A 15,641-nucleotide genomic window follows, 5' to 3' on the forward strand; every position below is an offset into this window, starting at 1 on the left:
TGCTAGTATAATGTGCTTCTTGGAAAGAATGTTGCTCTGTAGATATAAAAAAAAACAAGTCAAATTCCTCTGGTTTTGCACCGTACACTACTGATTCTATAACTTTGGAAAGAGGCAGATTAAACTGATCACATATACAAGCAAAACAGAATGTGTCTACAGTAGATGGAAAGGAGAGCCCTGGAATTATAAACACATGGGCTGCATGACAAGGGATCTGAGTGACCAGCAGCCAAATTACATTGGTTTATGTTTAAAGATTGGAAAAATCAGATGTAGCTGTGATTGGATGAGAAAGAATGAGTTAATGAGGAAAGTTGGGCTGGGGTGGAGAAATAGAAGGATGTGATGTCAGGGGGAGAAGCAGTTCACTTCCTTATCTTCTGAGGAGGTAGAAATCTCCCACCCACCCTCCCCCCTTGTTTTGCATATTTTGTGGAATTTCAACTGTTTCTCTTCTTTATGTTCTCAAATTCTCTATCAATAATCAAATGTGGATGTTTTTCTTCATGCACTGTTGTTGAATGGGAAATGCACAGAAGCAAAGGTTTGAGTACTTTTTTGTCCTGAAGTTCATTGGGACACTTGGGAAGCAGCCGCAATAGTTTCCTTGATTCTGAAAAAATACAAAGATGGAGCTGAGGTCAAAAAAAGGGAGGCCTGTAAATTTCAATGAGCTTTAAGTCAAGTGTCCTGTAAAACAGCAGGATAATACACCACACATAGCTGACTTCTGACTTCCACCTGAAGCAATGTAAAATAATGGTGGCAAATCTGGCGTACGTATGGCGGAAAATTACAGCCACAACTTTTTACACCATTTTGGCGGTGAATTTAGTTTTACACAGCATATTAAATATCCCCCTAAGTGTAGGAATTTATTAGAACCGCAGAACACATACAGAAGAAGAGGAAAATGTCTAGATGCACCCAACATCTTAATGTAAACAATGTAACTGTGGAAAAGGTGCCTAATAATAGGAAAAGTCTCATAATTCTACAGTATTAGGACCAAGAGTTGTAAGTAGCCATCTGTTTACACCAAAATCATAGGCCTGGCCATGGAAGCAATGAGATGCACCATTCCATTGGGTCAAAAAATTACACAGCCCTGCTAAAACACACACACACACACACACACACACACACACACGGTTTGCTGAGCTTGGTTATGCTTTCCATCAGCAAATCTAGTTTCCCAGGCAATGCAGGGTACAGGTGTAAGATTATAATATATTAATAAGAATATATTAACTCACCTCTCTTACTAGGTTTTTGTTCTTTTGACGCCTGTCTACCTATCTGACCAATGACACAGTGACATTCTATATAAATGAGGAGTTGCTCAGCAGCACTGTGATGGACTGCAAGTAGTCTTTAAAAGGAAAAAAAATAAAATTGTACAATTGAAAATTGTACTCAATATGTTGTCTCTCAGAAGCTAAACAGTAAAAAATATGGAAAAATTAAAAACAAAAAAACTATTTGTTCATTAGTGTCACCTTTATGATTTTGTGTGTGTGTGTGTGTGTGTGTGTGTTTTTCCCATCATATGTAAAGAGAACCAAGCCCTAGCAATACGTTTTAACATGATCTGACAAAATGTACATTCATTAATCTTATTTTGCAATGAAAAATAAACATTTTAATGTTCTAAAATTGAAAGTTCTTACTGTGAACCAACAAACCAATCCATCAATCACATAGCAGACTATTTACACAGATGCTGGTTGCCAAAATAAATAGTTAAATATTTAAACAGATAATGTTTAATTTTGATCATATGAGAAACGTTCAAAGATACACTGTATGTATGTATGTATGTGTTGGAAAAATACAATACATAAAAAAAAAACCAAAAAAGCCTAGAACAGACCTAAGGGATTGATGTAAATGATGTATAATCGCTGTAAATAGCTGGTTGAAAATAACAGATAAATATAATAAAAACCTCTGGAGTTAAAGTCCTTAGTACATGGTTTCCCTTTAGTATGAACTATTTTTCGTTACTGCTCACTGTTTGTTTATTGTGTATATTGTTTTCACTGCTGCCAGTTAATAAATAAAACAATACATATATAAACTGAAGCTAAATATCTAATTACTGTTGGGTGTTCAATGGCATAATTACAATCATTACCTTCTTCTACCTACCTTCCACAGAAAGAATGCTCACAAAGGTTCCTAACTGCATCAAAACAGATTTTATAGATGTCTACAAAAGTGATGTTTGCAGAATACATATGATATACTGCCATTCAGATTAGCAGTTCCATACTTGAAACCAAAAGGCATCCAGTAGAGAGCTGGTTTTAGAAAGAAAAGTACCACCCTCCCCCAGAATGAGATTTGCCATGCTATTGGTCAAGGTTCCATAACACAAGCACTGCAGTTAATCTAACCTGAAACCATTTGAGGAGGTAGAAGCCAAGGTAAGATTCATTCTTTTAATCCCCTTAATATATTTTTAGATACTACTGGCTATGATTTTGTCTTTCAGACTTCTGTAAACACAGCAAACTATCTTCCTAAAAATGTAATAATATTATATTTATTTATAAAGTTAGCTAAAAAATTTCATTAAACATTTTGCTCAGATCCTGGAGATTGTCTTTTAAATTTAAAAAGGAGTTAAAACAGAAATACGACAATATTCCAATGTCTGCATAAGGATGTGCATATTTACTTACTAGAAAAATAATGTCAATGTAATTTGACATTTTATACAATTTTATTATCCCTTTAAAAAAATATTTTTGGAAATAAACAACAAATGATTGATCTTTTAAAGATTTCCGGTAAGTATTGGTTAGTAAAGAAATTGCTCAAACAAAACAATCATAAATAATGTTTTTTTTAAGGAAAATTGTTTCTATAAGATCTTAGTATTCTGTTGTAGGATGTTTCTCTCACACTATGCATTTTTAAAGTTTAATAGTGAAACCTTTTTGTGCTTAATGTGATTTAATATATGAAATTCAATTCAAGAACTACTTGTTTTGCCGATTGAATACCTTACTGGGACTGAAAGGTCTTGGTTGTGTGGATTTCACAAAATATCTGTAGGACAGCCAAAATAAATGAAGGCTTTGTGCTGTTCTCTATTCCCAGAGGAATTTCATATCCTCATGCCTAAAACCCTTCTCCATAAAGACTTTCTTTCAACCAACTGACATTTAGTTTGTGTGTCAGTACGTTTGGGAACATGAATTCATAATATTGCTGCACTGAAGTTGGTATGAGCTGCACATGAATAGGACAAGTGTATAATATCATCCAAACACCAGATTCTACTAGAGAACTGCTATTCTAACAGGTTTCACCTTTCACTTCCTTATTCCCTTAAAAGGTTCAGAAGTATTTCTAACATATAATGAGATAGAACAGCAAGTTTTTTAGAAAGGTAACTTTCCACTTTACATTTGAACAGAATTAAGGAAATAGGTCTTCTGATGTTCTTTATTTAATGGAGACATATACATGAATGTATTGAAATGGAACTGGCTCTTTAGCAAGAATAACAAATTGTACCATTTAAGGTTTTTAATCATACTGTTGACATTTACCCAAGTGCATTTAATGGTTTGTGTCTCAAGTGTGTTTTCGTACACAGCAATTATGGTTAAAGGCTTGTTAACATCGGTATGCAGGAAGTCTACAAGAGTATTATACCCACTCAGATATCATTGCTTCAGTCAATGAGAAGTATAATAGTATACACTCTGGCACTTTTCCAAAGTCAGTGAGCAATCTGACATGAATTCTGGATGCTGCTGATGTATGTAGTGCCATTCCAGGTTTCTTACAAAGTAATCAAGTGGAATCTAATAGCCATCCAGGAGTGAAGAGGAATCTTTTTTTTTTTTTTTAATAACATTAGTAAGAAGAATACGCTTATATCAGGTATATTGTTTTGCTTACTTCCCAGGATTTGAAGAATGAAGACTTTTGTAAATCTGTTTCTGGGACTTTTTATACTTCAAACAGCCTTAGCTGCTCCCACAATTGAGACCATAAACTATGACACGGATACATATGAGGATGTACTGGATAGTCTTTATGACTATGACGAAAATCCTATTGTTGATCAAGGAAAGGTAATTGCTTTTTTTAATTAATAACAACAGTTGGCTGGGCTTCCTACATTGCACAGACACCTCTCTGGTGAGTAGTATGAATGTATTGTTGGGACTTTGACTTTTTTTAATTTCTCACCTTTGGGTTGAAGTTGAGAAAAGAAGAAGAGAATTCTATTATGCTAATGACAAATACATTATATAACTCTCCATGCATAAAAATGGTAAATACTGTGTATTGTTTTAAATAAAGTGAAACTCTTTTTAGATATGATATACAAAAATACTGGAAGCTCTTAGCTAATGCTGTCCATGCCACTGTCCCATGCCACTGGCCAAATGTTCACTATTATGTTCAATTATTTGGAGGTCGTATTAATATATATAACCATCATGCCTATAGAGATCTTGGGCATGCCGGGAACCATAAAATGTCTTGAAGGGCCATACCTGACATACAGACCAACTCTTTGTTTTTTTTATATATAGAATATGTATGTTAATAAAAATGCAAAAGGTTCAACCATACATGATAATCAAAACACACGTTATTTAATTGAAAACATTCTGTTGCATCAAATGTGCATTCATGGAAAATTCTGCATTGTTATATATTTCGATTTTCTATGCAGATTTATAGAATAGTATATAAATGTAGTCTTCAATATGTATAACTGTATATTTGTTTCTGCCTGCATGGGCTTTCACAGCTATGGAATTCTAGAGTTTATATGAACAGATATACGATCCCCAGTCATTTGGTTTTCACATCTGGTTACGTTTCTGTTACTCTCCTATTCTGCACTTCACTACATTTGAAAATCAGCACTATTGTGTTCTTGGTATATTACTAAAGAGCTGCATAAGCAGAAAATGAAGTCATCTCACAATAACTGTTCAGAGCCAGGATTGCATGTCTTCCAGAAACAGTATCTAGTACAGAGAATAACACTGTCAACTATGGTAAAAGAAAGAAAGAATGCAAGCTATAGGCAAAGACAACTTGAAATATAGATAAACAGTGAGAGAAAGAAAGATGCATAGAGCTATAGAAAGATATGTCTGTGTCTCTCTAAAAAATTAGCTAGTGTGGATTTGTGGTGTGCCTCAATCTTTTTTTTGCTGAAAAGCATGTTTGTTTGAGCCAATTTAAAGCTGTGGTTTGTTTTTCTGCATTTATTAAGCAAGGAAGACGTTATACAGTGCTACTCACTTAAGTGCCTGTAATCAGAGCTGTGATTTTTTTACTCTTTAAAGAAATGCTACAACAGGGTAGCTATAGTGTAGGATATACTGTACAGCCTCTAGTGCTGCTGCCTAATGTTTACATATGTTCTTAAATAAGTGTTTATTATATTTAGTATTCTTCAAAATTAGTCAAAATCATGATGTTATTGTATGTAGAGTATTATTGTTTACTAGAAATTAATGAAATTATTTTGCACTTTATTGGTATTTTCCTGTTGTGAAAAAGAATAGCACTGTCTTCCTGACCACTAGGGACGCAGTATGTATTGCAATCTAATGAGGGACCAGGACAATTACTGCTAGGGAAAATATAGGTGGAATGTGTTATTTTGTCTCACTAGCAATAGATCCACTGCAAATAAATATTTGAATAAAAACTGTCTTATGGTTTTTTGAACTAGTAAACACCCCTCAGCACACTCTCAACTAAAATACTTGATTAGGTACAAGTCACATGATGGTCACATCCATCTGTCAATCCATTATACTGCTAAGAGACAGCACCAGCAAGCAACATTTTTTGTTAAAAGCCTTTATTAAAATGTGGTCTTTTTTTCCCACCACAGCTACAGACTCACCAATCATTTTACTGAAAATCAGGTGGTGTAACTTTAGAGGAAACAGATCCTGCATTTGTTTGTAGCCCAAGAACTATAGGGGGCCCTTTGGGACTGAATATATGTTAATGGAGAATGTCTTGTTGCCATAGTTAAGGGACAAAAAGCCAGATCTCTGTGCTCCATTTTGGAGTGCAGATGTCGCATTGTGCACTGCGCTATGAATCTGTAGTGGCATGCATGAGTCTTTTCCGAAACGCGTCAGGCGATGTGGATCTACCAACTGTTGCAATAAATGCTCTTTTAATTAATTTTACCTGGAGTGCCACCTAATCCTTTTTGAATTGTGGCATGCATTAGCCTCTACTAGGTTCAAAAGGGGCAGGTAGGAGGAGACCCATAGACATTGTCTCCTCCAGCCCCCCCCCCCACCCGACCGTAACCCACATTGGTGGCCTGTCCTTACCGCCTGCCCTACTGCAGAGGTACAAGTGATTGAATCAGCACTAAGAAGCATGCTCTTGTACTTGTGCCCTCTAAGGGGTCCTAATGAACGTTCAGAATGGCACTCTATATTTTAGATGGGGTCTTACAAATGCTTTGTAAAGGTAAACAATGCATTTATAATAGAGGTCAATAGTGTACATTGAAGGCCATTTCAGCTGCTTTTCCAAAGTAACTTTCACAAGTAACTTTCCTTAAACATACCAAGTACCATTTCCTGTATAAGCCACTGTCAGCTCTACTTTGTTCCTTTCCACTATGCTACAACTGTTTTTCATATAAAATAAAAGTTCCCATGTTGCCTATTTCTCCCAAACAAGGAACCCAGATACCTCCTTAGATAGAGAGGGGTTGGGCTGGGGAGAGCTCCATTTCAGTTATCTGATGTGGAAGCAAGGGGCACATAATCATGGTTTTTGAATGTTTTACTATTGCAAACCGACTGCATTTTTTCCAGTGAAACAGACTGCATAGGAGAATTGTAGCACACATTCAGGAAAAAAATGCTGCTGGCAAAACTGCCAATTTTCCACAAATCTGTACCAGGTGAAAAAGTTTCCACATCCTTAATAATTGCTGGTTGGGTCCTCAACAATCTGTGGCATAAAATTGTCATGTAGCATATTTATGTGTTGGCAGTGTTAATGCTTCCTTATTTGTTCCATTCAACTCAAGCACTAGAATGGTTAACCATCTATTAAACACAATTCAGTGCTGAAAAATTAATGAAACAACGAAAATTCTCAAAACACTTTTAAGTCAATGAGTGTTCTTTTACAGCGACTTTTTCCAAAGGACTCTTTTTTACTGAGAGAAATGCATTGGAGTCTATGGGTGTTTTTTTCACGACAGTCCAATGCCTCACTGCTAGTGATGGGCGAATTTGCGAAACTGTGCCGGCGAAAAATTCACGAAACTGTGCCGGCGTCGGTTTTTTTTACGTTGACGCCGGCGAACTTTCGTCAGCGAATTTTCACGGCCGCTTCTCAAATTTATTCACCGGCGGCGAATCATGCAAATTCGCCGCAAATTTGCGCCTGGCGAATAAATTCGCCCATCACTACTCACTGCCAGTACTGTAGATTCTACATTTTCAGGTTGTCCTTTCATTTGTTCTGCACCTTGCAGTGTCTTGCATCAGCAAGATTAAAGCTGCCCACTGGGGTTCAAGTGTCTTAAAAAAATTAATCTTTTTTTCAACTCAGATTAACAGTGGAGAAAATGATTTTTCTTGTTAGCTAGAACTCTCTTTCCTCTATATATAATTCTAGCTTATGTTATTTGCTCTAGCCTTTTAAATCCTTTGGAAGGGTTGTTGGCTGGCAGCTACCTTTAATATGGATATGATTTTATATAGCAATTATTAATGAGTGAACTGGTTTACACTAAAACAAATACTTTCCTGTCTTACAAGAAAGGACAGTCCCACTCAAAAGGTATTTGGTGTTATACTGTGCATGGTGTGAGTGACATATGAGTTATTAACTATTCAGCTACTGTGTACTTTTGACAGTTAATTAGTTGATAGAGAATAAATGCTTAAAGTGATACTCACACTAAATATTAATCTGCATTAAAAGTTACCTATAGGTCACGCTGATTGTTTTTTGCTAATAGTTCTGCTTTTGTAAGTAATTATTACTGGAAGTTCCTAAACCTGTCTGTTTTGCCAACCTGACTGTCCCATCTCAGTCTTGTCAGTTAGGGGCAGATTTATCAAGGGTCGATTTTCAAAGTAATGGGAGTTTTTTTTTAGCTCCCATAATGTTGAAATTCGAATAAAAAAAGACCAAATTAAATTTATTTAAAAAATCGAATTTTTTTTTGCGGGTGAATAGGCTGTATTAGATTGTTGGAATCGAAATAAGATCACATTTTATTGAATTCGAATCAAAGTATTTAAAAAAGTCCACCAATTGACTCCATATAGGTTCTGGAGGTCCCCCATAGACTAATTTGACAGGTTTTAGATGGTGAATGGTTGAAGTCGAAGTCTTAAAGAGAAAGTACATGATACATTTTGATATTGTAATTTTCGAATTCTTTTCAAATTTGAATCGAATTTGGACTATTCCCCAGTCGAAGTATGCAAAAATAGCTTGAAATTCAAATTTTTTACTTCGACTTTTTCACTTCGACTCTTGATAGAGTTTCTAATGCTAATGGACTCCTGCTGCACAAATATGGCAGCCCCCTCATAGAGGAACATGGGGGTAAGAAAGGTAATGTAAAAGCATCAGGCAAATACTTTTATGTCAAAATTATAAATAGCATTCATAATGTTATGATGGAAATAAAAAAATGTTATTTTCTTTAAGGGCTCTTCCACACAAGAGCTTGGGGCTGCACTCCCCTGCCTTCTATTTCAATCCTTCAACCGCAGGGGAGCACATGGCCCAGACGCACTCATTTCTTCTTTCAGGGTCCATCCTCATGATGAACGCAACAAACTGCATTCCACCTGCACTTGGTGCTTACTTGCATCATCATGAGGGCGGGACCATACAGTAGAATTGATTGCATTTAGGCCTGCGCTCTGCTGTGGTTGAATGGTTGAAACGGAACACAGGGGAGCGCAGCCAAGAACACTTGTGTGGAAGAGCCCTAAATTGGTGTGTTGGATTAATTAAAACCAGGGATGGTAATATAAATTCTAATTGTATTATTTAGATTCTGTGTTATCAGGTTTGAAAACTCGCCATTACCCTAACAAAAGGCAGCACAGGCAGTCTTGCATATGAAGGTTATACAGCCATAAGCACCTCATATCAGTGTTTATTGATACCACTTGGCAATTGTTCCTAGAAACATTCTCTTGTATGAGATGCAAGTAGGTTTTCTTTTTGAAAATTTGAGTTATGGAATCTAAGAGCTTGCAGGATAATTATAAATCTAGGGGAGGATAGCAGGGATCATTGAAGTGTTGAATGGTGATGGGGAACAAGGGGTTATAGTGTACAGAAGAACAGATTGGCTGGTCTGCAGTTAGTTTACCCCCCAACAGATTTGACATTCTAAGAGAATATTTTAGGGACAACATCTACAATGAATTTCAAGACTTCAAGACATTGAATTTTCAAGTGGTTAAGAGAGGTGTATGGAGTTGATGGGACACAGGGAAAACCTGCTATGTGGCATAAACTTCAGCTGCTCCACCTACAAAGTACAAAATAAAGGTACAGTGCACACCTACACATGGGCGAAGGGGTGTCATGAAGATTAAGGCTTACAGAGTAACAAAGGTTATGCAAGATCTTGAGTTAACTTTGGCAAACAGGCACTTATGGGAGATACGATTACTGTCTTTAAACATTTAGAGGAGGCATAGAGGCAGACAATAAAGTCGGCAGTGCTTTATTGATATGTCCAGAGAGGGCATCCATGAGTTTAGAAAATTGGGTCTTCATCTTAAGATGCAAAAAAAAAATACTTTTTTTTAGTGGAAGATGTAAAGTTGTGGAATTCCAAGAAGAGTGGAGTACCTTTCAAGTGAGAATATACAAGGTTACTGGTGTTAAAAAGGTTGGTGTTAAAAAGTAGCCCATAACTAAAAAAAGGATCCAATAAACAACTGCTGGGACTGGGAGAAGACCTTTATTGCCAAAATGTTAGCATATGGTAAGGGATAACATATGACACAAGCGTGTTTTAATAGCTTGTATTGTATATGGCCAGTATTTAGTAAAATGCATTCTTGACTAATGTAATACACATAAACCGATTCACACCTGTTTTATTATTGGCAGTAAAATTCCCCACCTTTTTCATGTTACAGTCATTGGTAATAGAGAGACATAGCAATTTGAATAACCTCATGTCGTTAGAGCTTTCAACTATGATATGTAATCAAGGTAGTTCATAAATTATACATTAATTCATATTGTGCAAATCATGGATTTACAGCCAACATACATTAAATAATTTACCCTTGAGCTCCACACACTCTGTTTCAAGGGTGGAGTAGAGTATTAGGTAATACAGTTGTTTGTGAAGGATCACCATTGTGGCCCCAGACTATAAGGACCCTTCTCTCATATACAGTATATTGGATGAAAGGTCTAAAATAACTTAAACTTTAGCATGCATTTGGGAGTCAGTCATAATGATTTCCCAGATGGTCAAGGGCCAGATATGGAAAGTCTGTGGTATGGTTGAGGTTCCTAAGTGTGCCAGTCCATGATTATCCTTGGCCACAGGTTCCAACCAAGTCCATCAGTCTCCAGCACATGTGTACCCTAGTAAACTAGATTATTGTGTTTATTAGCTTTTCCAGACATTTATGGGGTTATATAATAAAAGGCACTAAGTTTGCCCAGGAGCATTAACCCATAGCAACCAATCAGCAGGTAGCATTTACTGGTCATCTGTTTAAAATGAAGCACCTTATTGGTTGCTAAGGGTTACTGCTGCTGAGCAAACTTAGTGCCTTTTATTACATATGGGGGTTCATTCTCTGGGCTCCCCTCTGCTCATATTAATATTCCAGTCTAGCTGGTTACAATTTACAACCAGCTAATTTTTAAAAATCAGCAAAATCTTCACTTAAAGGGATCATTGATCATTTGTTAGCTTGCATGAAACAAGCAATTCCAAAACCTGATAATAAGGCTTCCCTTTTAAAGAACTCAATTCTGTAGGTTTAAGTATAGGTGAGTGACTCAGGAGAAAGTTCAAAAGAAACTGGAACATGTGAGGGTTAACATAGATCTAGGACCTGTTGCTATTCACCCCCTGGATACCAATACGGAAATTCACCAAACAGTTTTAATTATCTGATAACATTCGATATATTGAGAACATACATGTGAATTGCTTGTGCAGGTCAGGCAAGTGACTCCAAATTAAGTTTTACACATAGTTACATAGTTAAATTGAAAACCCAGTATCCATACACACACCCCTCCATACCTTCACATAAATTCTATATACCCATATCTATTCAAACTATAGAGTTTAGCATCACAATAGCCTTTGATATTATGTCTGTCCAAAAAATCATCCAAGCCACTCTTAGTCAGCCATCACAACATCACCCGGCAGTACATTCCACAGTCTCTATGTCCTCACTGTGAAGAACCACCTATGAAATTTCTTTTCTTCTAGTCTGAAGGGGTGGCCTCTGGTGCGGTGATCCTCTTTATGGGTAAAAAGGTTCCCTGTTATTTGTCTAGAATGTCATCTAATATACTTGTAACGTGTAATCATGTCCCCTCGCATGCACCCTTTTTCCAGAGAAAACAACCCCAACCTTGACAGTCTACCCTCATAATTTAAGTCTTCCATCCCTCTAACCAGTTTAGTTGCACTTAGTCTCTGCACTCTCTCCAGCTCATTTATATCCCTCTTAAGGACTGGAGTCCAAAACTGCACTGCATACTCCAGATGAGGCCTTACCAGGGACCTATAAAGAGGCATAATTATGTTTTCATCCCTTGAGTTAATGCCCTTTTTTATGCAAGACAGAACTTTATTTGCTTTAGTAGCCACAGAATATCACTGCCCAGACAACGTGCTATCTAGAAAGAACCCTAGATCCTTCTCCCAACACACTGCCATTTAGGGGCCGATTCATGAAGCTCGAGTGAAGGATTCGAATTAAAAAAACTTCGAATTTCGAAGTGTTTTTTGGGCTACTTCGACCATCGAATGGGCTACTTCGACCTTCGACTACGAATCGAACGATTCGAACTAAAAATAGTTTGACTATTCGACCATTCGATAGTCGAAGTACTGTCTCTTTAAAAAAAACTTCGACCCCCTACTTCGGCAGCTAAAAGCTACCGAAGTCAATGTTAGCCTATGGGGAAGGTCCCCATAGGCTTGCCTGAGTTTTTTTGATCGAAGCATATTCCTTCGATCGTTGGATTAAAATCCTTCGAATCGAAGGATTTTAGTTCCTAGTCGAATATCGAGGGTTAATTAACCCTCAATATTCGACCCTTCATACATCTGCCCCTTAGTGTATAACTTGCATTTATATTATTTTTTTAAAAAGTGCATAACCTTGCATTTATCAACATTGAAACTCATTTTCCGTTTGCTGCCCAGTTTCCCAACTTAGTCAAATCACTCTACAAAGTGGCAGCATCCTGCATGGAACCTATAGTTCTGCAAATATCCTTAAATAACTAATTGCACAAATTAACACAACAATGGAACATTCTATCTTTAGCTGGATAAGTAAATATCTCCTCACAACACACATTTCTGGCCCTTCCTCACATCTATTCCATATATGCTTCTGACTTGTTGCACCCAAGTGGCATGCATATGTACATATTTACAGGTAACAAACAATTACTAACTTTACCCCTTCCCCTTGCATGGTATCAGTAGACCACTATGTGATTTTCTCATTATGGGGGATCTACTGAGATTTGAACAGGGACCTTCTGGCTACATTTCATTTACCTCTTGGTCAGGATGACAGCTCAGTGGTGCCTGGTGAGTTTGGGCTTATCTTGTGTATCTTGTGTTTGGGCTTATGTTGTGTATCAAATCAAGCCATTCTTAAAAGAGTCCTCCATATATAAATCATTTTCTGTCTTCCTGGCCAGAGCATTGCATCTGAGTCCCTAGAGAAAAAAAGTTGCCATAAGGAAAAACACCCTTTGACTTTACTGCATTTGGAGTGATAAAATTTTTTTGTGCGTGTAAAAACTTGTCGAGCATAAAACATTTTGACACCCATAGACTTCAATGCGTTTTGCTAATTTTTTCGCTAATTTTCTGGTGAAGCGAAACAGGACAGATTCGCTCATCACTATGTATAATACGTGGGATTCATTATTTAAAGCCTACAGGGTTTTGTAGCTATCTCAAGATCAAGTTAGAGAAGGTAATCTACATTTTTTCAGTTTCTTCCAAAATAATTCCTTGATTTCAGTTTGGGAATGCCAAAACAAGGTTCTCATCAATCAGTTTACCTCCAGTTTATCTCTGTCTGATACATGGTGACATACAGTATATGCCCATTTTGTGTCCACACAAAATCAGTCAATTGCTCTTGTTTGCTGTCAAATGGGAGTGGTTGATATTTTTTCTCACTTGTGCATTTTTGACAAAATGAAATGCTCACCAGATTTTAGCTCTCATGCTTATTACTTTAGTTAAAAACCCACTTGTGGACAATTTTTTTTTTCTAAATCCCATTCAGCATCAATCATAGCAGTATAAAATATTTTTAATTTGCCTAAACACAGATGGCAAAGATTGATAAAATCCCCTAAGGGCCCCCAGCAAACTTAAATATAATTAATATATAAAATATAATATAATTTTTTATCAACCTTAATGCTAACCTCTCAAATCATAATAGTTTTTTTTAATAGTTGTTTCGTTAAGTCTTTTGTTGCTTACTAGGAAAATATACTAAAAGGTATATATGCATGGGCGTCCACAGATAGGGGCAAGTGGGGGGGGGGCACTTGCCCCTTCCTGGACTTGTACCTCGTAATAAAGGATATTCTCTTGCATGTATATATTTTGTTGTGTTATTTTTAATATGAACACATTTCTTAAAATTACCATCAAGAACCTGCAATAAGCTTATAAAAGGTTTACGTCTTATGGTCAGCACCCCTTCAAATAATGGACCGCCCCAATGCTTATTCTACTGCTCAGAGAAGCAGTACAGTTTAGCTCTGCCCCTTCCCCCTGTGAGAAGCTTCCTGCTCCTCAACTGTATGTGGAATGAGAGAATTACAGTAGAGAATCTCCTCCTGATGAAGCAGCTTCTTTCCCAGGACAGATGAGTGTGAATTTGTTGTGTTAAGTAGAGTGTCAATGCCAGTGTATGTGTGTGTATCTGTGTGTAAAATGAACTGTTGAGTGTAAGGGCAACTGTGTTTAATAAGATCTGTGTGTGAGTTATAAAGACTATAATAAAACTGTTTATAGCTGTGTAACTACATTTGTTATTGAATCTTATAGGTACAGGTTGTGAGTTTTGCCTACAACCATTCTCCCAGTGCATTTGCCATAAAGCACGTTAACCCCTACAGTTTCTTGAGCAGCTGTTCCATTGAATCCTTCACCTATCCATGTCCTCACTCTATTCACTGTCCTCTTTTACCCTGTCCCTTCTCATTCTGCAGAGTTACCCCCACACTCACCTCTCTGTCGCTAATAACCATCTGCCTCACTAAATATATTTGTATAGATAGAAATATCTATAATATTATAATATATATTTTTGCACCTCAGCCCCCTATCCTGCTCCTGTCTTGTACCCCCTCATTGTTTGTTTTGGGTGACTTATCTTTTAACCCTTCTGCTTTCCCCTAGATTGAAATAGAATGTATAAACATAGATTCTATGCTAGTGACATTTTGTTGTGTGCAACCTCTTCTTGCTGTTGTTACTCTACTTTATGTACAATAGAACCCCCATTTTAAATGTTTCAGGGGACCAGAAAAAATGGTGTAAAGTCAGGGAAATGTATTATGCATTATATATATTGGTGGCACCACAAAAAATGGTATAACATATATTTAACCCTTTGCCTGCCAAGTACGTACGGCGTACGTGCTGGCAGGCAGGGGCTTTAACTGCCAATGACGTAAAATGTACGTTCTTGCAGAAATCCACTGTTCTCTCTGCATCAGCGGCTTTAGCCGCCTCTGCAGAGAGTGGGCAGCACTGACAGTCTCCTGGGCAACGAGGCTAGGGGGCTGTCATGTCGGTCCTGCAACAGGATTGTCACAGTACCTACTTAGAAGCAGCAGATGGTGACAATCACACTGATCATGCATCTGCTGCACTGCCTGGCTGCCTAATTCATCTGGGCCCGCCCACACACTTCCTGCTTACCGAGGCTTGCAGACACGATGCTCCAGGACTCCTCCAGCCATCAGATCATCCCAAATGCTCCAGGAATGGTAAGTGGCCTCTATTTACCTACCTATACACACTTACATACATTATACACTCTTACAGAATCATTTTAGTAAAGATCCTTTTTGTTTGCATTTTTTTGTCATACTTATATACACTAATATACAGTTATATAGACTCATATATACACTGTGACACAACTTTTAGAAGTGTACACACATGTATACACAAAAAACTCACAGTTTTTTTTTTTTTACCATTTTGTGTTTTTTCCCCCCTAAAAACTGTTTATTTGGCACTGTGACTATTGGATAATCTATTTTGGCCACTATGTACACCGTTGGATCAGTTATTTTATTTCATTGATTTACACATTTTTTGTGGTTTTATTGCAATGTTATCACTGCATTATTGTTTCTTA

At 37.0% G+C, this 15,641-nt stretch overlaps 1 protein-coding gene across 3 annotated transcripts in view; it reads left to right on the forward strand.

Moving 5' to 3' along the window:
• The first annotated feature begins 2,411 nt into the window (after positions 1-2,411).
• The window catches only part of epyc.S (epiphycan S homeolog), a 30,104-nt gene continuing 16,874 nt past the window's right edge, over positions 2,412-15,641 (forward strand). The window contains 2 exon segments of one of the 3 annotated variants that reach the window (NM_001093868.1): positions 2,412-2,432; positions 3,929-4,097. In NM_001093868.1, coding sequence (NP_001087337.1) covers positions 3,939-4,097 — 159 coding nt within the window. In that variant the 5' untranslated portion in view covers positions 2,412-2,432; positions 3,929-3,938. 3 annotated transcript variants of the gene reach the window in all.

The sequence above is a fragment of the Xenopus laevis genome, chromosome 3S, assembly GCF_017654675.1.
Source record: "Xenopus laevis strain J_2021 chromosome 3S, Xenopus_laevis_v10.1, whole genome shotgun sequence".
Classification (NCBI taxonomy): Eukaryota; Metazoa; Chordata; class Amphibia; order Anura; family Pipidae; genus Xenopus; species Xenopus laevis.